We start from the raw sequence: 27660 nt of genomic DNA on the forward strand, positions 1-27660 counted from the left end.
ACGCTTACCCTCCCTCCAAGCCAGACTTAGTAAACATTGTCACGACCAGGGTCCACAGAATTCCCTGGAAATGTTATCCCAGTGGGTTTTCTACTCTAAGAATAACATGAGATGTTATTTCAGGGCAAACTGAGGAAAAATGGAAAATATGCATGCTTTCCAGGGGGAGGAAAGCGCAAGATAGACTCTCCCAAAATGCATTTTGACAGACGTTGATATGGCGAAGCCGGGCAGTGTTCGAGGTAACGTTATGTTTTGGTTGTACAAAACAAGAGCAGAAATTTGCGACAAACCATGTTCTTCACAATTGGATGCTTACAATTGATTGTCTACCGTTTCTTTTGACGAAAAACATCAGAAACCGACAAGGATTTATTGAAATTGCAGTCTAGTGATTGGAGGGGAGGGAAGGGGACTTTAACATGTTCACATGGGATGGGAGTGGAAAGTTCATGTTTTCATGGCATAGGACTGGTTTCATCCGGTTCCGTTTTAAGAAAACGCCATTTATGAATGACATATATCCTCCATTCGTTCATGGGAAAAATGGAAAGCACACATTATATGATGATCATGTTATCCTATCACCTGTCAGGTGACCGACTTCTTTACTAGAGGTCATTGCCCTCTGCACAACCTGTCAGCCCTGGCACATTCCCCAATAGGCAATATGACATGAAAGGGCGTGGATGACTACAGTTCTTGTCTACCAGAAGTCTGTTGTGACTTAGGGACCATCCATCCGATGTCAGACAGGGTTCTTGTGGTGTTTATTTTTTACTTATCACCATAGCTAATAATCTGAAGTAAATAAAATGGGATCTTGTGATTGGTCAAACCTGTGTTCTTCTAAAATCAGTAGGCGTTAAATACATCAATATTGATAGAGCACTTTTCTCTGTTCAATATGCAAGAAAACTAAAATTTTTATCAAAAATGAAAACTGGACTTTGCTTATTTCGTGATAGTAAATTTTCATTATCATAATGCACATGACTTGATGGTAACTTTAAAAGTTCTTGATACATTTGAAATCAAACAGTCCACTCAGAGACTTCAGTTGAAAGAATTGTAGAAGGCTAACAGATGGTAATTCATCAGACAGACATGTCCTCAAGGCTTGTAACATTACCCCTTTGAGAGATCAGCCCCTGCACAAGATAAATAGCAGCAAACAGGCCATACAAGATTATCAATTGCCTCATTTTCTTTGACATATCATCAACTGCTCAAGTCAGGCTAATGCCAATGCAATATTACCATTTTGCATTCAAATTGTTTTGCAGAAGGGAAACTGCAAGTTTGAGGTATGTCCTAGCTTTGACCTCCCTCAGGCAGACATCCACATGTCTGACCCAGTTTTGTGTACAAGGCACATTATGTATGTAGGCCATGTATATACTTGGCCTGACGCTTTGTGTACAGCAAGAGCAGCATACAAGCAGCATAGAGTCTCACGGTGCAGGCGTGCACACATGTCTAAAGCACTTCCATCTGTACAAAAGTGTTTTCAAAAATTTTGAAGGCTCTGTGTTTTTGAAAAACAGCATCTGGGAATCATGGTTGTTCAGAATGGAGGCACCCCAGGTAATGTAGCTTTCCATAATGATATTTCTAACATTACCCATTACCCATTGTTCTTCAATTCTCCATTTACTTGCCAGACAAGGGAGAAACATAGGCTCAAGAAAGTGTGTCATGCCAAGTCATTTGCAGTCCATTTGTATTTTAGATTGTATGTGATAAACTGACAATGTTTATTGTGATGTCTTGTTGAAAAACATATTCTCTGAATAGTTAATAACTATTTGAAAGACTGTTGTTTCTAGGATGTTTTACAGACACATCTATGTGATTCAAAAACCAAACGTATGTCTATTTCCTGTTGAGTTATTAGTTCCCATGAATGTTAAGTCACCAAAGAAAATATCTGGACATATACTCTATGCTTTGACCAGAAATAGAAGGCCTGTATTCCAAGCTAAACAAGGAAGGGTTAGGAAGGTCGTATTTCCAAGAGGAATTTCGCATGACTAGGCTGTTTATGGACCATAACACCACTGCATGGTTGTTCTGTTTGTTTTAGTCGTTTTGGTAACATGTTTGTTTTCGAGTGGGATTTGAATAACATTAGCGAAGATTCTAAATGAATCACTTTTAATGTGTGCATATCAGTTTGGTATAGATTGCTAGGCAGTATGAGTCCAAACTATGTCAACATTCCCCACAATGGGGTCAATCACCTAAAATACTGTACTATGGTTTTGAATGTGGGTCATGTTTATTTTAACTTCCATTAACACAGTTAGCTAGCAGGTGTGCTTTCTGTCAGCTTTTATGAGGCAAGATTTATTGAACTCTCAGCTGTTTCTACAGTAATTCAGAAGATTTATGGCTTTATTTGGCTGTATGATGAAATACATATCATTAGAAAGTACACAGCTGAAAACAGACTTAGCTAGTCATGTTTTGGCCAGTTTTTTAGCTGCAATCTCCTTGTTCTGTTGTGGATTTGCTGTTGATGGTTCTAACATAACTGAAACAAGTTAGCAATTCGATGATTTGAAAATATTGCTCTAGCACTTGTGTTTGTGAACAGAATTGTGTATGTGTATCTGTCTTTATGAAACTGAAATGATAGAGTAACATTTATTTGTTTTACCCAGGTCTGTTTCCAATTGATATCCTGACATCGTCCACCGTTCCTGAGAAAGGGGAGGCAGCAGACTTCATTGCAAGTCTGAGCTACAATGGGAAGGAGGCAGACATCCTGCAGTGCAGTAAATGTATTGGACAGGTAACTGTCATTTCATGATAGAACACTCACTACAGTCAGGGAACTAATCATTTCATTCTAATATCAGGGATGGATTGTGTGTCAGTCAGAACATTCAAATGAGACAGATAATGACATTCTAAACCAACCATCTCCTACCTACTCTGTCCTTGGTGATGAAAGACATTCTATAGCTACTGTTATCCCTGTCCTTGAATGATATTCTAGAGCTACAGTTATTCCTGTCCCTGAATGACGTTGTAGAGCTACTGTTATCCTTGTCCCTGGTGCTGAATTACCTTCTAGAGCTACTGTTGTTCGTATCCTTCAATGGCATTTTAGAGGTACCATTGTCCCTGTCCCTGGTGCTGAATGGCATTCCAGACCTACAGTTGTCCCTGTCCCTGGTACGAAGGACATTCTAGACCTACTGTTACCCCTGTCCCTGGTGGTGAATGGCATTCTAGACCTACTGTTGCCTCTGTCCCTGGTACTGAATGGCATTCTAGATCTACTGTTGCCCCTGTCCCTGGTGCTGAATGACATTCTAGATCTACCATTACCCCTGTCCCTGGTGCTGAATGACATTTTAGATCTACCATTGCCCCTGTCACGGTGGTCTGTCGCTGGGTTATTCTTTCCCGTTGCTACGCGTGTTCGACAATGTATCAGGTTACACGAGGCAACATTCTGGATAATGGTAAAACATATATGAATAAACTAAATAGTGGGGACGGGAAAATCTTTTCAAAATAAAACAAAATTAGCGATTTTACAAAATTTGAATGTTGTCCTTTTGCGCTGAATGGCTATTTTTTCTAGATTTTGCTGTTAAACCCGATTATTTCTAAGTTCTGGGGAGAACATTTTTGCAGGCAAACATCGTAAAGGACTGGCACCAAATGTCAAGGAAAATCTCTGATTTTCATATTTTTCGTCAACTAGGAACAAAACAAAACTTTCCGCATTTGGGATTTTTTGATTTCTGATTTTAAGTATAGTTGATATCGACAAATCTGTGAAAAGATGACATTTTTAAACATTTTTCGCACTCATCATTTTTCAAAAGTCCCCAAAACAGAAATCGCGGGAAAACCGTTACCGTCATTTTGAGCCGTTAATGAAGTAAGGTGGATGCTTTTTGAAGCTGATCCTTTATGATGTTTGAACCCATGTCATGCAACACAGATAGGGGAGGGGGTAATTGACACCGACGTAAACAATCCTTCTGATATTCAAGGTCAGCAAAAATGACGCTAGTAGCTTTGTTACATGTTAGATGTCCTCAACAAAGTGCCAGCATAGATTTACTCTCCAGAAAACTGGTAAAATTTGTGAAACAAGTGCTTTTCAAAAAAGCTGGCGTTTTGGCTACGTTTATGAGTGTGAATTGTCTTTTCCCTTTTCTTGAAGTAAAATCTGCCAGAGAAAGTCACTCAAGGGCTGTTGAGTCTATAAGAAAAATTGTCATTTTGGGAAAGGAGTACTGTTTTAATAGAGAAAGGCAGATTGGGGAAAGCAATTTTGAAGTTACGGCACTTAACTTAAGTGCTTTTGAAAAAGCTGGTCTTGGCCTACAACTTGTACTTATTTCTAAAATGTACAATAGGCTCATTTTAAAAGCTATCAATGTAATTATGTACATAGCACGCAATAAAACATACAATTTGAAAAAGCACCATTGAATCATCAGCACTATGGTAATTAAGTGAAATAGAAGTTCATAGCTAAGGTTCTATCTAAAATGACTACCAAATGTCAAACAAGTGTTTAAACCAATTAACAGCTACCTCATCCCTATTATTCTGGTTTCCGCATTTACAACATTTCTTCCTTATTTTCCTGGATAATTTTGCTAAAATTCATGAAAATTCCCATGTTTTTGTGCCGAGCGGCGTCACTTTCCACGTCCGTGTTGTCTGAATGAAGTCGATACTGAACAATGGAGCATTTGCTACTGTAACAAAGGATCGCTGTTTTGCAAACAACATCAAGAGCCTCTGTTTACATCGGGAATAGAAGTTTAGTGGCGAGTGTTTTGCAAGAATCATCTTACTGCGCATAGGAGCCGCTGCACGGTATTTTCCATTACAATGAACAGAAAAATTCGAATGCCAGGTTTGGAATCTATGAAGTCCTGTTCATAAGACATAGGCCTTGTTTATATTAAATGAATATTTAAAAATAACAAATATAAAATATTTATTTATTTATTAATAAAAAAAAATAAAAAAAAGATATTTATAAATATGATATTGATAGATTAATATAATATCAATATATATTTTTGATATTTTATATCTAAAAAGACAAAAAAATCCATGCATGGACTCGATCCCGGATCCTCTGGATCCGAAGTACTACGACGTTACCAGTTGAGCTGTGTTGTAGTGTGGAGTATGCGGCTCTGTACATAATGGTTTAACCTCACTACATGGTATCATTTATGTCGATTTTTGGTCGTTTTCTTGACGAAATCATTTTTTTCCTTCTGCAATCTTGTGGTATAGATGTAATATGGTCATTTTTCAGGATATCAAAGTCCGAAACCACAATGCAATGATATTTCCGAACAGTTGTAGCAGTTACATGCGGTCGCCCTCCTATGTGTCATGCAAATCAAGCCTGTCTGCCTTTTCTTGCTCCCTTGTCATATAAGGCAACGGCTATACAAGAATTTTGGAACGTATTGCCATATAAGGTCATATGGTGTGCGACACAGTGTTGAACCAAACAACATGCATGCATGCATCGAAGGTAAGAGCCAAGACATTGCGTTTCGGCGTGAAGGCGCCAAAACGCAAAAAAGTTTTTCTCCTGATGCGGGGAAAGGGTCCTGACCGCACATTAACAGTTAAAACATGCAATGACCGCAGGTGACCCCAAATCGAACGCACATTCGGATCGAATTATGTCACTTCTAACATTGTGGAACATCATTCAAATTCGGCTGGACATGGGAGTTTCTGAGCACGAATTTGACCACCGTGTATCCCTGGTGTTGAATAACATTCACAATCTACTGTTACTGTACATCCCTTGTGCTGAATGTCATTCTTGATCTACTGTTGCCCCTGTCCCTGGTGTTGAATAGATTTAAAATCTACTGTTACACCTGTCCCTTGTGCTGAATGACATTCTTGATCTACTGTTGCCCCTGTCCCTGGTGTTGAATAAATTTAAAATCTACTGCTACCCCTGTCCCTTGTGCTGAATGACATTCTAGATCTACTGTTAGCTCTGTCCCTAGTGCTGAATGACATTCTAGATCTACTGTTAGCTCTGTCCCTAGTGCTGAATGACATTCTAGATTGACTGGTGGCAGTCTAGATCTACTGTTGCCCTGTCTCTGTTGCTAAACAATATTCTAAATCTACCATTACCCCTGTCCCTGGTGTTGAATAACATTCTAGATCTACTGTTGCCCCTGTCGTTGGTGCTCAATAGCATTCTACTAGATCTACATGTAATATTGACCATGTCCCTGATGCTGAATAACATTCTAGATCTACTATTAACTCTGTGTCCCTGAATGACATTCTAGATCTACCATTGCCCCTGTCCCTGGTGTTGAATAACATTCTAGATCTACTGTAGCCCCTATCCCTAGTGCTGAATAACAATGACAATGACATTCTATAGCTTTTGTTGTCCCTGTCCTTGGTGCTGAAAGATATTCTAGGGCTGCCTGTGATACTGGATGGCATTCTAGAGCTACTGTTTTCCCTGTCCCTGGTACTGAATGACATGCTAGATCTACTGTTCCCCTATCCCTAGTGCTGAATAAAATTCTGATCCAACTGTTTCTGGTGCTGAATAATTTAGTACATTGGCAATATTACCGTAGTCATAATTGCATTTTATGCTATATGCAAATTTTTGTCTGTGCTAGGTTGCAGCCACCCGTGCCACAGTGAGTGTCCAGACCATTTTCAGTAGTGGCAGTGACTACAGTGTGCCATCCTTGTACTGCGGAAAATGCCACTTTCCCTGTAAGTCACAAAGACAAAGCTAGTAGAGCTACTGTATGGTCACTTTTCCAATAAATAAACTAAACAGAAGAAAAAGATGACTTAAGATTAATAGGACATAGAAAATGCATCTCTACCACTCTGCTAACATATAGGAAAGAAACAGTCAGCTTTGATTTAATATATTCATGGTGCAACTATTTCAATAGGAACAAAGAACTTATGCTATTAATACCTGCTGCCATACCATTCTGCTTGGACTTGCTTATGCTTAGTATTATTTTTCAGGGCTATCAGGAGAAAGAACATATACAATGAGTATGTTATTTGCAGACCATATGTGTACTTTACTGACTAGAGCTATTACATACAGTCTGTAACACACAACATAGAGGTAGACTGCATGGGTCACCATTTTGACTTGCAGTGTCTTGCACATTGAGACATTTTGTATGCCTTTAACTTTAAGTTGTTGTCTCCTCACTAACACCCATTACCCAGTTTATTGCCTGTTGTTTCTATCCCTGTCTTTACATTTTACATTTTTTTCCTTTTTCACCCTGTATATGGAAGTTATTAGACTTTTAAACTACCTTTAGTTGACTGACAATAGTTCATCATCCATATCTGTATTCATTCAGTTGTGGGCATGCATGTTGCTGGCGAGTGGTGGACCGTGGAGGAACTTCTCACATCAAGGGACTCAAGCAGACAGGGCTTTCAAAAGGTATAGCAAGTTTATGCAATTAGATATTAGATACATGTACATAACGTTACACGCTTGTGTCTATGGGGAAAATTTTTGAGACCGAGAAAAAGCTGTCCTCTTAGCCAGTTGGTTGACTTGAAGAGTTGGTCGCTCAGGCAGGTTTGACTGCAGTGACAATTCCAAACCTATGCATGCATGTTTATATTTGTATTACGAGTCATGCATGTTGTTATGACAATAATTGTACTAGAGAGTGCACTCACTTTGTGACAAACCAGATTTTGTGCTGATCAGTTTCCTGTATAATCTCATGACCTCATCACAGGTTGAGACCCTGGGGGAGCGCCTTGCTCTCTTTGTGCTGAACCGGATTGTGTACCGGTGCTGTGACATGGATAGCCAGACAGACAGCCCCTTCCTCACACACTCCACTAAGGAGACAGCCAAATTGTTGTGGGTGGATGGAAAAGCTGTTGGCTTTTACACAGTCAAACTGAAAGGTAGGCATTACACCTGAACTTTGACTGCACTTGGCCATGTAACATTAGACGTTAGGTATCAAATACATCATGTCATGTTTAAACAATATGTCACATAATCAGATGCGTAAGCACAACCTCCCTTAGTAATGAATCTCATGATAAGGCTATAGTTAGGGTTATGTTAGAAATTAGCATTTCATATAATGTCTGGCAAATTAATAAGTATAAATGAATGCTCAATATTTCTGTCTCATTTGCAGGCACATTATGTTCCACCTTTCTGAGCAAAGTGTATGGGCTAGACTTGATCGATACCATCTTCATCAGGAAGTCCCACCGTAACCAGGGTTACGGTTTGCAGCTGCTGGAAGACATACTGGAGAGTCACTTAGAGGGCAATATTGGCTTCAGCTACCCCATGTCTGACTCCATGTATGCAGGTAATGGTGGCTTATGATCCAGCATACTACATCTAAATTAATTTCTGGGGCATAATTAATTCCGTAGTGATTCATCATGATGTTTATATGTTGAGCCTTGGCATGTCGAGTCATGTGTATTCCTTTGCATAAACAAATGTATGTGGGTGTGACTTACTTGTCTTATATCGAGTGCCAGACATCCTCCACCACTCAAACCACTCTGTCAGCCCAGAATCCTCTGTCTTCCATTGCCTTCTTCAAGGACTCAGAAGGTAGGCCAGTGTCCTTCTGTAGTACATCTATGAAAGTGAGAGGCTGGCTTTCTCTTTCTGTGCCAAGGTATCCTGAGCACTTAGCTGGACACCACTTTTTTGCTGTTCCTGAAGCTGTGCCCTGCAAACCTGAGTCGCCTGTTTCTATGTGGGTGTGGGTACTTCAATTTCAGAGAAAGACACAGCAATGGAGTTACTGTCATTGCTTTTTGCATTCAAAATAATTTATTTGACATTTGTTTTTCTTTAGTGTGCTACAAATACCTGCAGAGCCACGTGGAGGACAGAGATTACCTGTGGGAGTGCCTGGCACCTGGGGATGAGATTCAGAGGGCCAACATCTGGCTACAGCTGCACGGGGAGAAGAAGGCCATCGCCCAGGCAGTCGAGGCCAAAATCAGCCTTACAACCCCTGTACTGTTCTTCCTTCATCAAAATTACTGAATAAGCTTTCCTTGTGTATTGCCAAGTTTTGTGTCATTTATTAGCTGCTAACAAAGATGAAATGAAACTTTTCATGTAGTGCAGTTATTTCTGCTAAACAATATAGTTAGACAAAAAAGATTTTGGCAATGGATGTGCAAATATTGCAATAAAGAGCATTGATCTTGAAGTTACGTGACATTGTATACGCAGAGTAACAGTTACTCAAGCAACTGGATAAAATTTGAAAACAGATGTTTCAGACAGCACTTGCTGTCTTTTGTCAGTGCCTGGACAAGAAACTGGAGTTACCAGGCTTTAAACCAAAGCTCTGAATCCATGCGGATGGTGTCTGAAACATCTGACCACGCGTTTATTATGGCAGTTGCTTGAGTAACTGTTACTTTGCATATCGTATTACCAGGATGTCTAATCTTCATCAATGCATGACATATGTTTCCAGGTGAATGGTGACATGGGCAGCAGTGATGAGAACTCCATGGAGGTGGAGGAGTCTGCTGAAGACTCTGTCTGTGCTCCAGCAGATGAAGTGGTCACTGAACCTGAACAAGCAGAGGGAAGCCAGGAGGAGGATACAATGATGGAGGAGAAAGCTGAGGACCAACAAGAGGAAGATCAAACAGAGGATGAAGAGAAGGAAGTACCTGAGGCTGCCGGGGATGATATGGGTGAGGAAGAGATGGAGAGCCAAGAGGAGGAGGAGGAGGAAGAAGTGGTTCCTGATAAGAACGAACAGGAGGAGGAAGAGAAAGATGAAGAACACCCTGAGGAAATACAGGTTAATGAAGCATCAATCTAATTTGAAACTAAACTGTAACATTGGGAGTGGCTAAAAAAAATTTTCTTCTGTTTTTGAATATTCATATGTGAAATACATATTCAGACAGTATGCATCATAACATTCACATTCATTTTGCTGAGATGAAAAATAGATATCTATCGCAACTGCAGCCCATTTTGTGTAGCCTTGATAGGAAGGTACGGCACTGGTCAAAGATTAATGCTTCCATATGGGGAATATTTACTGACGCTTTGAAAATTTTGCGTATTTGCCAGGAGGAAGACACTGCAGATGAAGAAGTTGTTTTAGAAGAGGCTGCTAAGGAGGAGGGGGTTGAGGAGCAGATACCTGAGGAGGATGCAGTCACATCTGAGGAGGCAGAAGGAGAAGAGGAACAGGTTGAAGAGGAACAGGTTGAGAAGGAAAATGTTTCAGAGGCAATCAGTGGAGAGGAAGAAGAGGAGGAGAAACAAGAAGATGCTCCTGAGGTACTGGAAGTGAATGTAGATGGGATGGACACGTCAGGAACTGAAGATGCTGCTGCTGCTGTTGAAAATGAGACCAAGGATGATGCAAATGCTGCTGAAGTAACAGTAGAGGGAGGTAAGGGGTAGACAAAGTCTCCTTTTCTTACTTGTCAAACTTTTTTACCACAACTATGCCAGTAAGCATGTTCTGTTGTTAGTTTTGCTTGTCTACTAGTGAACCTTGTTTTTGTCTTAGATGAGGAAAAACTGGAGGAAGCTGATGCAGAGCTTCAGCAAACAGAGGAACAAGAACTCGTTGAAAATGAGCTAGAAACAGAAGTCACCGATAAAGATGATGATGCAGCAGACAAGGCTGGTGAAGATCCGGATGCGAGCTCCCCTGTAGAGGAAGCTGGACCTGAGGCCTCTGTTGTTGAAGAGGGATGTAAAACTACAGAGTCACCAGTAGAAGATGCAGCCACTGATGATCTTACAACCAAACAGGACGATCCAGAGCAGGAGAGAGAAGCTGCTGAACAGACTACTAAAGCAGAGGAAGTTGTTACACTTGGAGAGCCAGAAGCACCTCCAGCAGAAGTGGAGGAAGAGCCTATTCAGTATAATGACACTACAGTAGAGGCTGAAGAGACTTATGCAGAAGAGAAGACTGAGGAGGTGTCACAGGTACTAGAATTTTCCTGTTGTTACTTTAATCTATCATATGAAACAGAACAGCAGGAGGCTCTTTCTACAAGTTTTCGTCTTTGCAATACAGCTGGTCATATTCTTATGTAAACAGCTGTTAGAATAATCTGTACATGTACAGACATTGTAACATACATACACAATACCTTTTACCTGTTTTATGTGCTGAACAGGAACCTGAAACAGCAGCAGAGGGAAATGTTTCTGAGAAGCCAGACCTGTCAGAAGACGCCAGCACATCACAGGAAGGGACTCAAGGTTTGGTTACGTCTTGTTATTATGCGCTGAATAATGCTCCATTTTGTATAAGTTAATGGATACCACAAACAATATCTGCTTACCTGATACAACTACATGTACTTTTGTGTATGGTCACTGAAGATGTTGTTTCATGCCTGAGTAGTACAGGAACTCCCTACAGAACCTCTGGTCTGTAAGGAGAATGAAGCATCGGGAAGTAAGGACCAGGAGAGTGCAGACAGCTCTCAGGAGGATGTGGAGGAAGTCAAGCAGAAACGAGGCAGAGGAAGGCCAAGGAAGAATGCAAGAGAGACAAAGACATCCCAAGAAACAGGTCAGTACGTCAATTAAAAACACTGGTAGCTGTGATTTCTTTTTGGCAAGTTTGTCCACAGTTTTTGTCCTCAGTCTATTGGAATATTGATTTGTGATCAAAGATTTCAGATGGTCCATTTATGATCAAAATATCACGTCAGGGAGCAAAACTGTCAATTTCACTAGACGTCACTATCTTAAGCCTGTATATAATTGTCTCTTGTCATGTCTCTTGTCTTGGCAAAATCATCAGTCATATGACAAGGAGAACTCAAAGGCGAGATCTGACTTATTGTGTTGAAGAAGAGACACTCAGTGCATCTCGAAAGCTCCCCAAAAGGAGTTAACTTTTTGTTGTGTGTAACTGTAAGGCTTACATACTTTGTCAAAAGCTAAATTGTTAATGTTCTGAAATTTCTATTCCCAAAAGAAGAGAACGAGATGTTTGACAAGGAGAACACGACCGATGAGGAACTTTCCACTGGCAAGGAGCAGGACACGGGAGACAGCTCTCAAGATGAAGAGACAGAAGAGCTGAAGAAACCTCCAAGAAGAACCCCACGAGGGAAGGGCAGAAAGAGGAGATCCAAGGTCAGAGAAGATGAGGAGAATGTGCCAAGTCCCAGGGTGTCCAAGAGAAGAAAGGTAGGTGGAAGTGAAGGTGATCTCGAACCAGTTTAGCTCACTGAATGAGCTATTCTTCGACTGGTCGTGACAGAGAAAACAGAGTCTGACACTGTACAGTACAGTATTTAAAGGTTCATTGCACTGGGGAAATTCCCCTAGCTCATTCAAGAAGTACAATGACCAGTGGACTAAGGCTCAACGTCCCATCCTAAGGACTGCAATCCTTTCCAGTAGCATACATGTTGGGTGAGCAACACGGCCGGGATTGGAACTCACGGCTTATTGGTCCAGAGGCAGGGTCACTAACCACAGGACGCTTGCTACTAGGTGTCTGTGATTTAGCTTTGCATTTCCTTGCTTCAAAGGTTCTTATTCATGTCAACTGTTCATTGTCATTTTGTGTTAGGCAGAGGCTTGTCACACCTTCAATAATGAGTTTGTGTATGTTAGTATGCTTATACAATATTTGTACAACTAAAAATGTTTGTTTTCCAGGTGTGATAGCAGATCTGTATTTCATGGACCTCTCACTGAGCCAAGAACTTCACACACAAAGAATTCCACGTGTCCAGTTTTTCAGTGTCAACTTCATTCCCACAGAAGAGTTCTTAACTACCCAACCTCAAACAGGAGATCTGACTATGGCCAGGTACATGGAGTTCTGGAGAAATCATGTGCATAAGAATTAAGGAAATGCAATCGGCCAATTTCAATTTCAAGGTCTTTTTCTAGTTTCAGTCCCAGGGTTTTAGAAATGTAACATGACAAACAATGATGCAATATATGATTGTGTTTGATATCCCTTGCAGGCCAAAAATTTGAATGAACATAAAATGTCCTCAGTGGTTTTGTACCCCTCTTTTAGGGATGTAACCTTTGGGAGCAAATTATAAATAGATGCCAAAAGGATGACTTTATCCTGGTAGAGAAGATGAGTATCTAGAGTTATAAAGTAATATTGTATGTGAATCAATGTATGACTTCCTATCATTACTGGCAGTATTTTCTCACCTAAGATAAAAAGGTGTGTACTATTAACCTCAGTAGGTAGCTGTGTACATAGAAAAAAGCTTGTGAGTCTGGTAAAATTAGCCTGTGCCAACATTAGAAGCTTTGTTTGTTGAGCAGAGATATTTACCATCAAATATCTGTCAGTTAAATGAGAAATACATAACAGGAAGATGTATGGACAATTCTTGTGAAGAGTAAAGGTAAGCTTTCAACTTGTAGTGTTTTGTTACACTTTGGTTTTTCTGCATATTTTTTAGCATTTAATTCAATAAAAACAAAGGATCCTATTTATCATATCCCTTTATACGTAGATGGTACCGTTTTAATTTTTGCAAATTGTTTTGACCAGGGTCCAAATAGTTGCTTGTTTCTAGGCCATTATGTTCAGTAACTGAGAGTAAGTAGGGTAAGTTTCCATGTTGTACTTGCAAAGTCCTGTTAGCAAGGTAGAATGCATGACTATTACTTATGATACATAAAATCTGAAATATCGTTGCATTTATGTTTTCTTCTATTGATGTTAGATCTGGACAAAGTATGTCTAAGACAAATAGAATCCAGAAGTGTTTTATAAATGTGCATGCACAAATATATCATTGAAAGTTTGTGTTTATACAAAGTCATGTAGGTACCATCTTAAAGACACTTCTAGTCAGACTTATCATTTCATATTTTGTTTGCATGTTGTTTACTATGTACGTTGTTTATAATTACTACATACCATTTATATAGCTTTTGCCTATTTTTCATGTTCACAAGTCTTCCATTTGAAAGTACAAAGTATACTAAGACGATGTCTTTTTGGGTTAGGTTGAAGTTTTGTATTAACCTCCATTGAATATTAAACACTTGATAAACTTTAATAGCTTGAGTTCTTTTTGCTAAGAACAGTTGAAACTGACATTTTATGGTCATCACTTAAGATTTTCATTCTCCAATTGTACTATCATTACAGAAGCAATTTGGCCCGTAGATTGCAAGGACAATGACTGTACTACTTACAGATTGAGAGCAGCATGTTATTAATAATTATACAGAGTGCAACATCAGCTTATACCAACGTATTGAATGAGTAAAAAAGAAGCAGGACCTTGGAATTCGTACCATACATGTACATTTATTCTACACCATCTTGCAAATCACTTTTATAGACCAGAATTTTCTGTATCTGACTATCCCCCACAAAAATTCTAGTAATTCTAAATATGTGACTTTATTACAGATACCACGTATACTTTAATAACAAAAAAACAATGTCTATATGTCATAAAATGGAAATAAAGGTATTTCTAGTCCTTAGAAATTAATTAGTAATTAATATGTTTTCAGATGATTGGTTGTTGGCCATGTGGCAACACAAATAAGTTTACCAAGTTTTAAAAACCTGTTCACTAGATGAACATGTACCATCATGCTGATCATATCAATATCACTATTATATGACAAACCTAGGAGATAACATAAGGTGGTACTGGCATAAGACTCCTCAAAATAATTTCACTCCCACTATACAAGTAATTAACGATGCTGTACAAGACGGTATTCATGTGGCTTACTTTGCAGTGTCTATTAAAACTGCAGACAGAAAATGTAGACAAACAGCTTTGGGTTTTTTCGGCTGGTGCTGATACAACTAATGTTACATGTTTCTTCATAATATTCATCCCAGCTGTATTATATCGCACAATCAAAAACCATACCCACAAGTGTGAAACACAACATCCAAATCTGCTGGACAAGAAGGAAAAAAGGTCACAAAAATGAGCGCACATTCAAATTCATGTTAGCTACCTTTCTGTCGCTTGTAGAAAAGGCAGTTGTTTCTGTACAGATACTATTTTAGTTTGTTTCCAAGGTAGGCTATCTATTAGGAAGTATTTCCTGTAACTTTACACTGTAGTACATCTTGAAGTACAAAGTTGTGTGTTATACTTGTACAAAAGTAGGGTAACAAAACATTTTGTACAGGTATCAAAGTCTTCTTCTTTTGACCAGTTATAGGCTTTGAGCATGCACTTGCCTTTTAGCATCTCAGTTTGAACACTGACTGTTTTATAGACTCTATTTGCACATTTAAAAACATAAATGAAAGTACCCATGGTTCACTTATTAATAATCGAATGGCCTCTGGGTTATCCTTGATGAAACATCACTGCGTGAAACAGTCTTTTAAAGTCCCAAAACATAATAAATTTTCAAACAAAACAAAACATCATCTCCATAAATCCCAAATTTTACACCTGCCTTCACTAGGCATTCCCCTACACCACTGGAAACTTAAAAGCCACCAACCCTTGCTAAAAGTTTCTTCCCTTCCTTCTTAGTACGAGTAAAGTTGCCTGCTCATATGATGAAAAATCAGTTATCTAAGAGTAAGAGCACACTTTTGTGTAACTGCCCTCGCCATAAGTTGTATTACCTGGGATAGACATATCCCTTGTAATAAACTACACACTATAAAGTTTTTGTGCGATTATTGCTCCAGGATCATTCTTTTCAGCCACATCTTTTTCACCTCGCAGGGAATCTAAAATGGGCCGCAGGCCGCCACCCAAGTCCTTTCAGCTTTTGACATGTAACCTTGCAGAATAATAGGATCCTGTGCTATACACACAGGGATACCTTACAGCTTGTAACCAGTACCATTTCACCTTAACTAGAAAGTTTTTGTCATACTTGTATGAGTTGGTAAGGCTTTATACAATGTTTCTTCCATGTTACAGTCTGCAAGTTTTAAGTGTTGACCTACGAGGCTGGATTGTCCTAAGGGTTGTGGGCTTGAAGCTTTTCATCATCTTCTCCTTCATATTCAAACTCCGAAGGTGGGGCCCTGAAAAATGGAGTGATCACGAATTCATTAGTCAAATACTGACTGACAGTTTCTTTGATGTGTACGATCTTCTTATTTTCCACGTACCAAGTAAAAATTAACTTCTATGTAGTGAAATTAAGAATAGAGTTAAGAACTACATGTAGTATCAATTTTACTGCAATAACCATGTTACGTATTCAAAAAGTCAAAAACAGGTCTGGCTACTCAACCAAATTTCAATACAATACATGACACAAATGAAACTTTTAAAGGACAGCACTGATACAAAGTTAATACATATGTGACTACTTAGGAAGTTAACTACGTTTAAGTGGCATACCTGAAATATTGTGCTGGCTTCTCTCCCAAAATCACTTCCTTTTCAAGTCTGACCCCAACTATATCTGAACCAGGCACCTCAAACATGGGATCCAGCAGGAGAGTTTCCTAAAAAGAAAAAAATACAATCAAATTACATTACAATGTCTGGATGTCTTAAAGGTAAGCGTTACCACTTGGTTAGTTCTTACTGTATAACAAGAACTCTCTATGTGGTTGATATTCACACATTCTTGCCTGAACATTATTGGAATGTATGTGCTGCGGGAATTCTACATTAAGTAGTACAAATTGGGAACTGCACACAACTGTTACTCCTGGGCCATTATTCATGGGGCTGTAACTGGTTGAAGCTATTTGTAATATAGCGTGTGGTAGGTGCATTTCAGCTGCCCAGTCATGTCAGCACTGCAGGTATATCTGTTAAGACCCATGCTAACTGATGTTCAGATTGGAGTTAGTCTCCCCATTGCCTTTTTTGAGGCCATAGGGATAGTGGGTTGTTATACACTGAGCCTAAGGTATGGTATTGGAAGGTGGAGCCTAAGGTATGGTATTGGAAGGTGGAGCCCATTCTTCTTTCCACCACCTTTTACCTCCCAAACAGAAGTCAGGTACCCATTTTTACATTTGTGTGGAGTGAGGAAAGTCATGTAAAGTGCATTTCCCAATGGCACAACATCAGTGGCATGTCAGGGGATTCGAACCCAGGACCTCTGGAGCAAACAACCTAACCATTATGCCAACACAACACAATGTCATGCCATGGCTTGGAGTTGAATGGATGTGAAGTTGACTGACCATGATGGCCCTGAGTCCCCTGGCGCCTGTCTTCCTCTCCAGAGCCAGCTGCGCGATGGCTTCTAGCGCATCATCAGACACTTCCAACTGAACCTGTGTAACAGTGGTCAAAGTGCATTTTGTAAGGACCCTGCTTAAGCAACACTCATATGGATCAATCTGTATGGAGACACGTTTGGATGATGCACAAATACATAGTGGTTTGTCTGGTCTAACTACTACAGTGCTGTTGGCAGGATTCTACATACTGACATCATATGTAGTCCAATTCATTTCCAACTCTATGCAAAAATGAGACAATGTTATACAATTTCCTGATGCAGCATACTGTTATCAACATACTATTCTCAAGTATTAGTTTGCATAGTTAGATTGTTACTGTTATTCATAAAGTAGATTAGTTCTTTATAATGCTTAGATATTAGCAATAGGTAAACTATCATATATGTACAAGTTGCCATACATTATATGTACAAGTTGCCAAACATTGTACCTGTTACAATTGTCACGCAATAAAGTTCTTCCAAAATATTGGACAAGACTGTGTGACATGCACCTAGTGCCAAACTAAGATTGTAAGGAAAGTTACACTACAAATGGTAACAACTGCTTCAGTAGAACAACTCCTCCCTATCTCCCCAAACCGAGCCTTACCTTGTCCATCTGGAACAGTGCCTGGTACTGAGGGATGAGAGCGTTCCTGGGCTGGGTCAGGATCCTGACCAACATGGCCTGACTCAGGCTCTGTAACGCCACCACCACGGGAAGCCTCCCAACAAACTCCGGGATCATGCCAAACTCAATCAGGTCGCGTGCCTGCACGTGGGCCAATAGAGTGTCCTTCTCCTCGTTATCTAGTTCTGCATTGGTTCCCTCCGTCAAGCTCTGGACACCTGAGGCTGTGGCTGCACGTCTGCCAGGGCTGATATTAGCAGGAGCACCAAAACCAAGGTACTGTGTATGGTATAAAAGGAAGTCAAACATACAGACATCAAGAATTTAACACATGCAATTCTTACTTGTTTGGGCAAAAGAGCAATTGCCGAAGAAGACTTTGTTAACAGAACAACATTTTACATAGATTCATAAAAGGCCCTTTCATACTTGAAATCAACTTGATAGTTAACCTTCAAATGTACATTGCAATAACCAGCAAGGTTCCTCTACTTAGTCTAGTGACATGTAGTGACACATAAATCCCATCCAGGCGCGGGTCGTACCTTCTCATGCCGTCTCCTGCTGATGATTCTGTCCAGCCCATTGAACGCTCCAGACGCTACAAACAAGATGTTGGTTGTGTCCACTGGTACGCTCTCCCCTCGCAGCTTTCTTGTGTTCCGCTCGGGAACATTCACCACGGTTCCCTCTAGCAGCTTCAGCAGACCCTGTCACCAACAAGAAAGGACCAAACATTCAAATTGGGCCAATCCTTTCAAATACAGTGTAACCAGTGCAATGGCCAAGTGAGTACCTTGCATTCAGCAGGTCATGAGTTCAATCCCCAGCCATGTCCTACTAAAGACTTTCAAAATGGTACATACTGCTTTCTCTGTCTAGCACTCAGCATTTGGAAAATAAAAGCACGGCAGTTGAACATACACCACTACCAGTGGACTAGCAACTTGCTGTACTGACTGTACAAAATCGTGTGGCCCAAGGGCTTAATTGAAACGGAGATTTGCACCACCCTATGCATAATGTGGTCTGGGAAGGACTTAAACTAACTTTAACTGAAAAGCAAAAGCAAAAGCAAGATTTATAGAAACAAGAGGAAGTACTCCCAACCTGCTGCACCCCCTCCCCTCCTACATCCCTGAGTTGGTGGATCCCAGGAACACTCCCGATCTTGTCAACCTCGTCCAGGAATACAATACCTGTGAGAGAGGAAACAGTCAGGACAATGTGTTTATGTCACACTCAGAAAACGGTAACAGATGTGCCAACTTCTGTACATTTAAAGCTATTTCCAAAGACTGTAGATTGTTGAAAAGGTAGATTTTTGCATGTCATAATATCTTTGCCCATATGCAGTGACTGGACCAGAGAACACATCCTTAGTCTGACCTTGTTGTGCCTTGTCTACATTGTAGTTAGCATCAGCCAGGAGCTTAGCGATGACAGACTCGATGTCTTCCCCCACGTAGCCAGCCTGTGTCAGAGTGGTGCAGTCACAGATGGCAAACGGCACGTCCAGACATCTCGCAAGGGTCTGAGCCAGCAGGGTCTTTCCTGATAAAGAAATACAAAAATGTGGCTCAGTTCTTGCTTGTACTTTTAAACACATTTAACACAAGCACGTCCAGACATCTTGCAAGGGTCTGAGCAAGTAGGGTCTTTCCTGATAAAGAAATACAAAAATGTGGCTAAGTTCTTGCTTGTACTTTTAACCTTTAGCACACTGAAGTAGCCATTTGGCACCCAATTCCCTATTGGTTACAGAGTTAGGCAGCAGGGAGAAGCTTAAAACAAATTTGATGCAATCTGATTTACCCTTACTTAGCAAGCACAGCCAGACCATTTTCCAATGCAAGGCAACTTTTTTACTTTTAAAGAATGATTTAATTCAGATCTCTTGAAATCTTTCACCATCGGTTAATGATGGCTGAAAGATAACTTGAAATCAGAGAAATCTTATCCCTCACAAAATTCAAAGATCAATTAAAAACTTTCCAGCCAGCAACAAGAAGAAAAAAATCATAGGACAAATGTCCCTGAAACCCTGGAATCTAACCTAACTTCAGTCAATTGCAAGTGAAAATGTGTACCTAGCTTTGCTTTGGGGCATCCCTCTAATATGAATAGTACGTTAAATAATAAATGGAGGTCCCATGTTTGAGGAGAGTCACACATCCAGCACATAAAAGAGCCCACCAAACTTATCGATAAGCGTAGGGGTCCTTCTCGGTGTGAATGGATGAAATAAATCTGTCCGGATATGCAGCTTGCTCTGTTCAGTACAAACCTGGTATGTTACACAAAAGGCGGTTTACCAGGTATGCAATCAACAAACAAACAAACTCTGTGTCCCTTACCTGACCCTGTGGGTCCTAACAGTAGGATGTTGCTCTTCTCCAGACGGATCTCCTCTGACGTGGCGTCCAGGATGTCGCTGGCGGAGCGTTTCTCCTGTTCAGGAGGAGGTGTCTGCTGGTGCAGGTTGGGCCCCAGGGCGCTGCCATGGCTGATACCTGCTATCTGCAGCAGTTCTGCAAACAGCAGGGGGAAGAGATTTTATAGAGATAAAATCGCAGTGTTCTCACCAGGATTTTTTCACAGGGTAGGGGCATCTTTGCGCGGCAAAGCCGCATGACGAGCACTACAGGTGTGAGGATGAGGGCTGCAGGCAGAAATATTTTAGGGGGGTCCGGGGCATCCTACCCCTGGAAATTTTGAACTTTAAAACTCTCAAAGACTGCACTTTCCTGCATTCTGAGGGCTAAAGTTTGTGACATAAAGCCAAAGTTTTATACTTTTGCATCAAAACAACAGAACATTACCCCCTACGCTGGTTGAAACACAGAATAGGGGCCAAAATCACAGCATAGGGGCCCCCAACACTCAAATGCCCTGGCGAGAACCCTGCAATGTGAACTGGCAATGTATAAACACAATGTCTTTCTGACATCAATTACAGAATGACTCTACTTATACAATAAATTGTTGCAAAGAGTCCTCCCCCTAACCCAACATGAAGTCCTCCTCCTAACCCAACATCAAGCAAAGATTTTTCATTTGCTAAAAAGCACTTATGTACTGTAAATCTTGAAATGTTTGCAGTAGTCTATGTGACCTCTCCACTGCAGAATTATGCCACTGTAAATATGCATTTCTTATGTATTACTATGGTACTACAGAATTGTTTTAACCAGAAAATCAAGACACTGCAAAAACCTTTTTTTCCTTTCTACTGTGAAATTAAGTCAATGCGAAAATAAATGAATTTACAGTATTTAGTATAGTCAGAGCTCAACCTTCTACAGAGTCAAACATGACAAACCTCCAGCATGTCAAACTAACATACTACAGCTCAAAGTATTCTCTCTTTAAAATTCAGCCCTGAATGATCTTGTCGCATTACGGCAGAAACATGTACTGTTGACAAAGACTACACAACACCGACCTCTGGGAGTGAAGGTAGCCTGGGTGTTTCCTGACTGTCGGTCTATTGAGTCGACGCCCTGAGCTCGTACCGTGGGCCCCGTGCTGGCGGGGGCGGGCGACGTGGTGAAGATCCTCTTGTAGTGGTTGTACACGGCCACAGATAACACCTTCTTAGCTTGGTCCTGGCCAATCACGTACTTGTCCAGGTATTCAAAGATCTGGTTCGAAGAAATTACAACTTGTAGTAAATGTAAAATATACAATGGGATAAGTTTTTTTTCTGCGAAAGGGTCAGGAACACACAGAACATTTCCCCCTTTAAATCAACTCCAGAACATGGCCATATCTGAAATCAAGTTACAGATATTCATGTAGTAGAATCCACCTAAACGTTAAGTTTGATTGTACGTCCATAATACCTTTTTCGGTGCAGGTGGTGGCTTCTTTGTCTTGCCTTGTCTCTCAGCAGTTTGTTCCTTCAGGCTTTTCTTAGAGTCCATCTCTGACAGAACCACAAAAAAGTGGTGGCACTTTTCACACTTCACAAACCGAGTAGAAGCTGGGGGAAATTTAAAAAAAAACAAATTGTTACTTCAAGATCACTTTTTGCACTAATCAAGGATTCTTTAAACAAGACGATGAAAATAATTCTAAGGGCAGTACAGGTAATTCAAAATCAGTATTAGCAAAAATGTCTGATCTTGGCGCCCAAGTGCTTTACCTTTGCGGCTCCAAAAGTATTTATTGCAGTTCATCTCTAGCATTGACTTTGACTTATCATACAAAATCAGAACTACAAATTTTCCTCCGTCCAAATATGCAGTAAAAATCCTTTCAAATTAGTAAAAATCACTGACAATATTCCAAAAGTCGTCAAGCAGACAGGAATAATATTTCAAGTTTGACTTACAGACGAATGTCTCCACGTGTGTGCATGGATCTCCACATTTCGGACAGCACAGTTGTCCTTTCTTGTCCCCCCCATTCTTGTCCCCACTGCTCCCCTTGTTGTTGCCGTTGGTTGGTTCCCTTCCCCCGTCCCCCGAGCCATCCTTGCTGGCCCCGCCGCTTCTGAACCCAGCGGCAGACAGCGAGAACATCCGCTTGGGCACACACACAGCGAGCAGCATGGATGGCTGGTGGGTACATATTCTTAATGTTGCTGGGGACACACAGGAAAAGGCAACAGATTATAGCAGACATATCCCTTATGTACAACACATTATCTACTATGATCAGTGAGTATCACACTAATGGTCAAGAACGCCAACTATACATGAAGTATTGATGCAGCATGGACGGCTGGTGGGTACATATTCTTAATGTTGCTGGGGACACACAGGAAAAGGCAACAGATTATAGAAGACGTATCCGTCATGTAAAACACATTCAACACATTATCTACTATCACATTAATGGTCAAGAACACCAACTCATAGCATGAGGTATTGATGATACAAGGAGGGCAAAATAGACATTTTTAACGACAATTCAATCATCTAAACTGGATAAGATTCGGAGCTTACTTCCAGACGTTTTGAGTAACATCTAGCACTTCTATTCAGCATCACTTGGGAATCTTATCCAGTTGTAGAGATTGAATTGTCTTTAAATATTGTTTAACTGGACCTTCATAAATGTAGCAAAATAGACATGGTATTCACGATATTCCTATTTCTACATTTAATTTCAATCTCTTATCACTTGCTCATGTGATGATAGCCTGACCACTAAATGTATATATCAGATTATGTGAGATTTAAAAAAAAAACAATTTGTGCATACACAAAGCAAAACACTACGTGCATGGTTTTCCATCAATACCCAGGGGCAAAAAGTTGTCATAAAACTCATATGACTAATGCAGAAAGAAACAGGCACCGGTAACATGACTGTTGGACAACTGATAATCTATCTCACTGGAAAAGACTAAGTGCTATACTTTGTTCCACCATAGCCCCCTGGCCCCATGGCCTTCAGCTTACCTTGTACCCTGAGTAGGACATAGGGTTGCTACCATGTAATATCAGATATGACTCTGTAATGCCATGGTCAAACAACTAGGAAAACCAACTAAAATTGACTCAGTAGTCAAACTCAAAGCTTAACAAACTAGTATATCTAGTATTTACAGTAGTTTGGACAATATCTGAAAAGCAGTCTTAACATTTACTTAATAGTAGATATTTCAGAAAGGACAGGGTCTGTACAGTCTGAAGGTTACATATGTGCCCCTTACAACTCTGACCCCTGTTACCCCATAAAACTGTCACAAAGCCCTTTGGAAAAGTAGGTCAGGGCTTGAAATTCATTTTTGGGAGTAGCTGCCCTGGAGCACATAAAAAATTGGGTGCACAGAAAGAATTTTGGGTACACATGAATTACAGTTGAATGTCAGTAAAACATAACTACAAAGTTTGACGCTCTTAAGAACTTTGATCTGTAATTCTATAGCTAACTTCAAAATTTCAAACAAGTAATGCTGTACATCAAATTAACGAAAGGTTATACATGTATTGCCTTTTCAGATACTTACATTTCAAGTATACTAGTGTACAATAGTACCTTTACCCTATACTATAGCATACAAAAATATCTAGTGCACATGCACCCAGTATTTCAAGCCCTGCACATAGGTTAATGTTGTAATAATAACATACATATAGATCTACATATTCCTGATGACGTCCACTGTTTATCATGTTACGGCTCCCAACTTTGTAGTAATTGTACACTGGTACCTTTGTTTTTCCACTGACATCAGTGAGTTAAATATATCTTTAACAAACACAGAGCTGCCATATGGCACATGTATACTATATAACATATGACTTTGATACTTGACGTCATTGATTTGATGATGTTTTTATGCTGTTTTCCCTTGTGACCAGAGCATAAAAACAAGGTCGTCTGCCAAAGGACAGCGTCAGACAGTAATACCAGTAATGGAAATCCCAAACTGACCAGTATTTCATCATCCCAGCACAGAACTAGGTCAACCTTTCAGCCCAGCACAACAGTGTCCCCCGCATGTGTTTCATGGATTCTTCCATTTCATAACGCAACAAAAGACAGTACCTCCAGGCTCCAATTATATTCACCTTGCATATTCACCTTGCATCAGCCGGTAGGTACCCTTGTCGGGTAATGAGGCTGGTAGATTCGATATGTAGATGGCGCAGGGTATAAGCTTCCTTCCTTCATTCCTTCATTCCTTCCTTCCTTCCTTCCTTCCTTCTTTCCGTCCTTCCTTCCTTCCTTCCTTCCTTCCTTCCTTCTTTCCGTCCTTCCTTCCTTCCTTCCTTCCTTCCAAACGTCCTTCCCTCATGGCTCATGTGGTTAGTACGAGAAGGTATACTGGTACTGGAATGGGTGGTGCTTCCATTCTTCCTTCAGTCTTCCTTTAAAAGTATTGACTGTACTGCTGCTGACTGTTCTCGCAGAGAGACCATTCCACGTGGGTGTACATCTCGACGGGAAGAAGTTTGTTCTAGGTCCTCTGGCATCTTGAATTTGATACTTATAAGGATGACCTCTGGTATTTTTGGCGTAGCTAGGAGTGAACATAGCTCTGTCGCATATGTTGCAATGACTGTCCGTCCTCAAGCTCACCAACCCATGTGCAATTTTGTACATCATAATCATATCTGCTCGTTGTCGTCGGAATAAAAGGGTAGGGAGTTGTAGCGCTTTGAGTCTCTCTGGATACGGGAGGTGTGAGATAGATTCCACTACACGTGTGGCTCTTCTCTGGACCCTTTCTACTAAATCACAGTCTCTCTTGGTCTTGGGACTCCAGATCACAGTTGCATACTCTAAATGTGGTCTCACTAGGCTCTTATAGAGTAGCAGGAATGTGTCCATGTCGAGATATTTAAACGTATGTTTTATAACTCCTAGTACCCTGTTTGCCTTTGTTACTTGAGTCTGCATGTGTGTACTGAAGTTCAATTTGTCGTCAATCAATACTCCAAGGTCCTTTTCCTCCCGTGTGCTTTCCAGTATGTGTACTTCTCCTTTCTCGTCAGCTAGATTGTATTTGTGTCCTTGGTTCCCCCTCCCGAGATGCATTACTTTGCATTTATCTGGGTGGAATTTCATTTGCATCCTGAATGACCACAAATGTAAGATGTCCAGGTCAGCTTGTAAGCAAGTCGAATGGTTGTCATTCCCGCACTCATAGTTTGCTGCATAGATTTTTGTATCGTCAGCGAAAAGGGAAACAAAGTTGTGGAGCTCATCTTGAATATCGCTAATGAAGATCGTAAAAAGGAGTGGACCAAGTACACTTCCTTGCGGAACGCCGCTGGTTACTGGCTTCCAACTTGACGTGTTTCCATTTACTGAGACTCTCTGCCTTCTGCATGTGAGGAAGTTCTTTATCCAGTGAAGTAGCGCACCCTTAATGCCTAATGACTCAACTTTCCTTAGCAATCTCGTGTGAGGAACCGTGTCAAAGGCTTTTGCGTAGTCTAGAAATATGACATCAACTGGTAAACCGTGACTAAGCGCCTCAGTCCAAACATCCAGTGCCTCTAAAAGATTTGTAATAGTTGATTTGCCCTTGGAAAATCCGTGCTGCTGGTCACATGTGTAGTTGTTAGCCCTCATGTGTTCGATTGATGTGTTCGTATGATATACTGTCCAGTCCAACCCCAAATATCCCTGGAAATGAGGCTGTTGGACTTGGAGCATACGGAATCTTTTCAGCTCGTGATGAACATGACTAGATCATCAAGTCACCCTAGTCTGGATATAACAGCATGCCATCACTATTATATTTATCACACCAGTGATCTGTACACATGGTATAGAGTCTATCTTAGACTCTACCACAACAAAGACAGAACCCCGAAGGACCTGTTTCTTCCTCTTTCATAAACAAACCTGTTTTGTCTTTGTCATGCTGATACATGTAGCTACTCTCTACAGTAGTCTCTACAGACACGAGTGCATCATACTGAATAACAGCTTGTTTACTTTGAATTGCTTGATTTCCTTGTCTCACATTTGAGATGATTGATGATTTGACTGTCTACAGGAAAGAATTTTACAGTGGTAGAATTTCAATTTATCACAACAGATGCAATAACAATCCCGAGGACAATGCCTAGCAGTTCATCTATCATATACAGATACACTTTAGTCCAGACTGAAGTTCAAGCAGTTACTGTAAAGGAGCAAATCTAGTCCGTCCCAAGGACACCAATGGTACTCCAGTCCTGACTACACTCGAGTAAAACTAATTTATAACTTAAGTTTACGATTGACACCCCACATTGTTGGAGATATCATCAAACCAAGTTGGACAAGGAAATTTTATACTTCGAGTGTTTTACTACATGAGAAATGCATACAAAAATGAAAGGTTCAAAGTTCATGTTGGGGCAACAGGTGAACCTTAAACCAAAACATCACACCTGTACTGTGCACGTGAACAAGGCGTGACCAGCCCTGGCCTGGGCCATAGGTCACTCTTAGGTTCCAAATTATATGACCTGGTAAAGAGGACAGGGCCAGAGCAGGACGGGAAATTGTTATATATTCACAAGACAATCGGCATCACTCATGTCACTATTACTGGAATAAAGAAGGAATATTTGCAGATTTGAGGTTTCAAAATTGTGGGGGGGTTTCCTTCTTTGGAAAAAAATTATAGCAGCAAATTATGGAATTGCATGAAGCTCCATACTCAACTGCACTACTGTTGACGATTATGCTATTGTATAACAAGTCAACACAGCCGAGTGTTGCTGATGGTGGTTATATCACATTATGTTATGTTAGAAGACAGAAGCTATACTTTGGGGCTAGAATTTCAGTGCATTTCCTTCTATTTTTCCACACGTATCACAAAAGGCTTACGCAATCAAGCTCCCGATATGGTTCGCTTCAAAGAAATGCTTCTCAAACAAAATACACATCCTGTTGTTTCCTCACCTGTTTTCTGTGGTCTGGCCACCCAAAGAATCCGTCTCAACGGACGGTATGAAAACCTGAGTCCTCCTGGCATGTTGAAGGAAGCAGTCCTGTCCAAAATACGGATGTACAGACCCCGAAAACACTGGGGAAAATCGTCTTCTTGTCGGAAACTGGGAACAACACAAGAGCCAGGAATCTTACTCCGGACTTTACATACAATACACGAGGATTTCTTCCAGGTTGTTGGTGACTGGTTGGACTCTGGTGTTACATTAATGACCTCTCACTCATTGCATCGGGCCAAACTCGGGAAACACTCCGTGACGAAGCGGAAAACTCGTTACAAAACACAGAAGGTCAGGCGACAAGACGGCCAGCCATGTTTGCTTACCTAAATTCTGACGAGGGCATGCGCACTACGTACAATGGCGTAACTCTCGGCATTGTTGGAAGCGCCGCCATG

At 40.6% G+C, this 27660-nt stretch overlaps 2 protein-coding genes across 4 annotated transcripts; one reads left to right on the forward strand and one right to left on the reverse strand.

The window, feature by feature from the left end:
* The first annotated feature begins 22 nt into the window (after positions 1-22).
* On the forward strand, positions 23-14085 carry LOC136428121 (soluble lamin-associated protein of 75 kDa-like). Of its 3 annotated transcripts, none has more exons than XM_066417419.1 (14): positions 23-242; positions 2667-2797; positions 6669-6768; positions 7389-7474; positions 7782-7956; positions 8199-8378; positions 8883-9046; positions 9519-9854; positions 10133-10460; positions 10581-11008; positions 11203-11287; positions 11433-11603; positions 12015-12229; positions 12707-14085. In XM_066417419.1, the coding sequence occupies exons 1-14, from the start codon at positions 218-220 to the stop codon at positions 12710-12712; spliced, it is 2430 nt and encodes an 809-aa protein (XP_066273516.1). In that variant the 5' UTR covers positions 23-217; the 3' UTR covers positions 12713-14085. The 3 variants fall into 3 exon arrangements, with proteins under 3 accessions (XP_066273516.1, XP_066273517.1, XP_066273515.1); XM_066417420.1 differs by lacking the exon at positions 23-242 and adding an exon at positions 1453-1587 and having other exon boundaries at positions 12018-12229; XM_066417418.1 differs by lacking the exon at positions 23-242 and adding an exon at positions 1457-1587.
* A 228-nt stretch (positions 14086-14313) lies between these two features.
* On the reverse strand, positions 14314-27613 carry LOC136428122 (ATP-dependent Clp protease ATP-binding subunit clpX-like, mitochondrial). The gene is made up of 12 exons (XM_066417421.1): positions 27216-27613; positions 22186-22437; positions 21695-21834; positions 21295-21493; positions 20207-20380; positions 19239-19403; positions 18960-19048; positions 18395-18559; positions 17829-18128; positions 17175-17267; positions 16375-16481; positions 14314-16052 (listed from the first exon to the last, which is right to left on the reverse strand). The coding sequence occupies exons 1-12, from the start codon at positions 27286-27288 to the stop codon at positions 15986-15988; spliced, it is 1824 nt and encodes a 607-aa protein (XP_066273518.1). The 5' UTR covers positions 27289-27613; the 3' UTR covers positions 14314-15985.
* Between the last annotated feature and the right edge of the window lie 47 nt (positions 27614-27660).

This window comes from Branchiostoma lanceolatum, chromosome 2 (assembly GCF_035083965.1).
Source record: "Branchiostoma lanceolatum isolate klBraLanc5 chromosome 2, klBraLanc5.hap2, whole genome shotgun sequence".
Classification (NCBI taxonomy): Eukaryota; Metazoa; Chordata; class Leptocardii; order Amphioxiformes; family Branchiostomatidae; genus Branchiostoma; species Branchiostoma lanceolatum.

What these genes read in the sequence shown, in the direction of transcription:
- LOC136428121 (XM_066417418.1), top strand. Translation starts at nt 1,560, where the DNA reads ATGGTTGTTCAGAATGGAGGCACCCCAG. An exon ending in GTCTGACTCCATGTATGCAG is followed by an intron (nt 8,379 to 8,882) that starts GTAATGGTGGCT and finishes GTTTTTCTTTAG; the next exon opens with TGTGCTACAAATACCTGCAG. An exon ending in AGACTGAGGAGGTGTCACAG is followed by an intron (nt 11,009 to 11,202) that starts GTACTAGAATTT and finishes TGTGCTGAACAG; the next exon opens with GAACCTGAAACAGCAGCAGA.
- LOC136428122 (XM_066417421.1), bottom strand. Translation starts at nt 27,288, where the DNA reads ATGCCAGGAGGACTCAGGTTTTCATACCGTCCGTTGAGACGGATTCTT. An exon ending in GGCCAGACCACAGAAAACAG is followed by an intron (nt 22,438 to 27,215) that starts GTGAGGAAACAA and finishes GTGTGTCCCCAG; the next exon opens with CAACATTAAGAATATGTACC. An exon ending in AAGCCAGCACAATATTTCAG is followed by an intron (nt 16,053 to 16,374) that starts GTATGCCACTTA and finishes TCCATTTTTCAG; the next exon opens with GGCCCCACCTTCGGAGTTTG.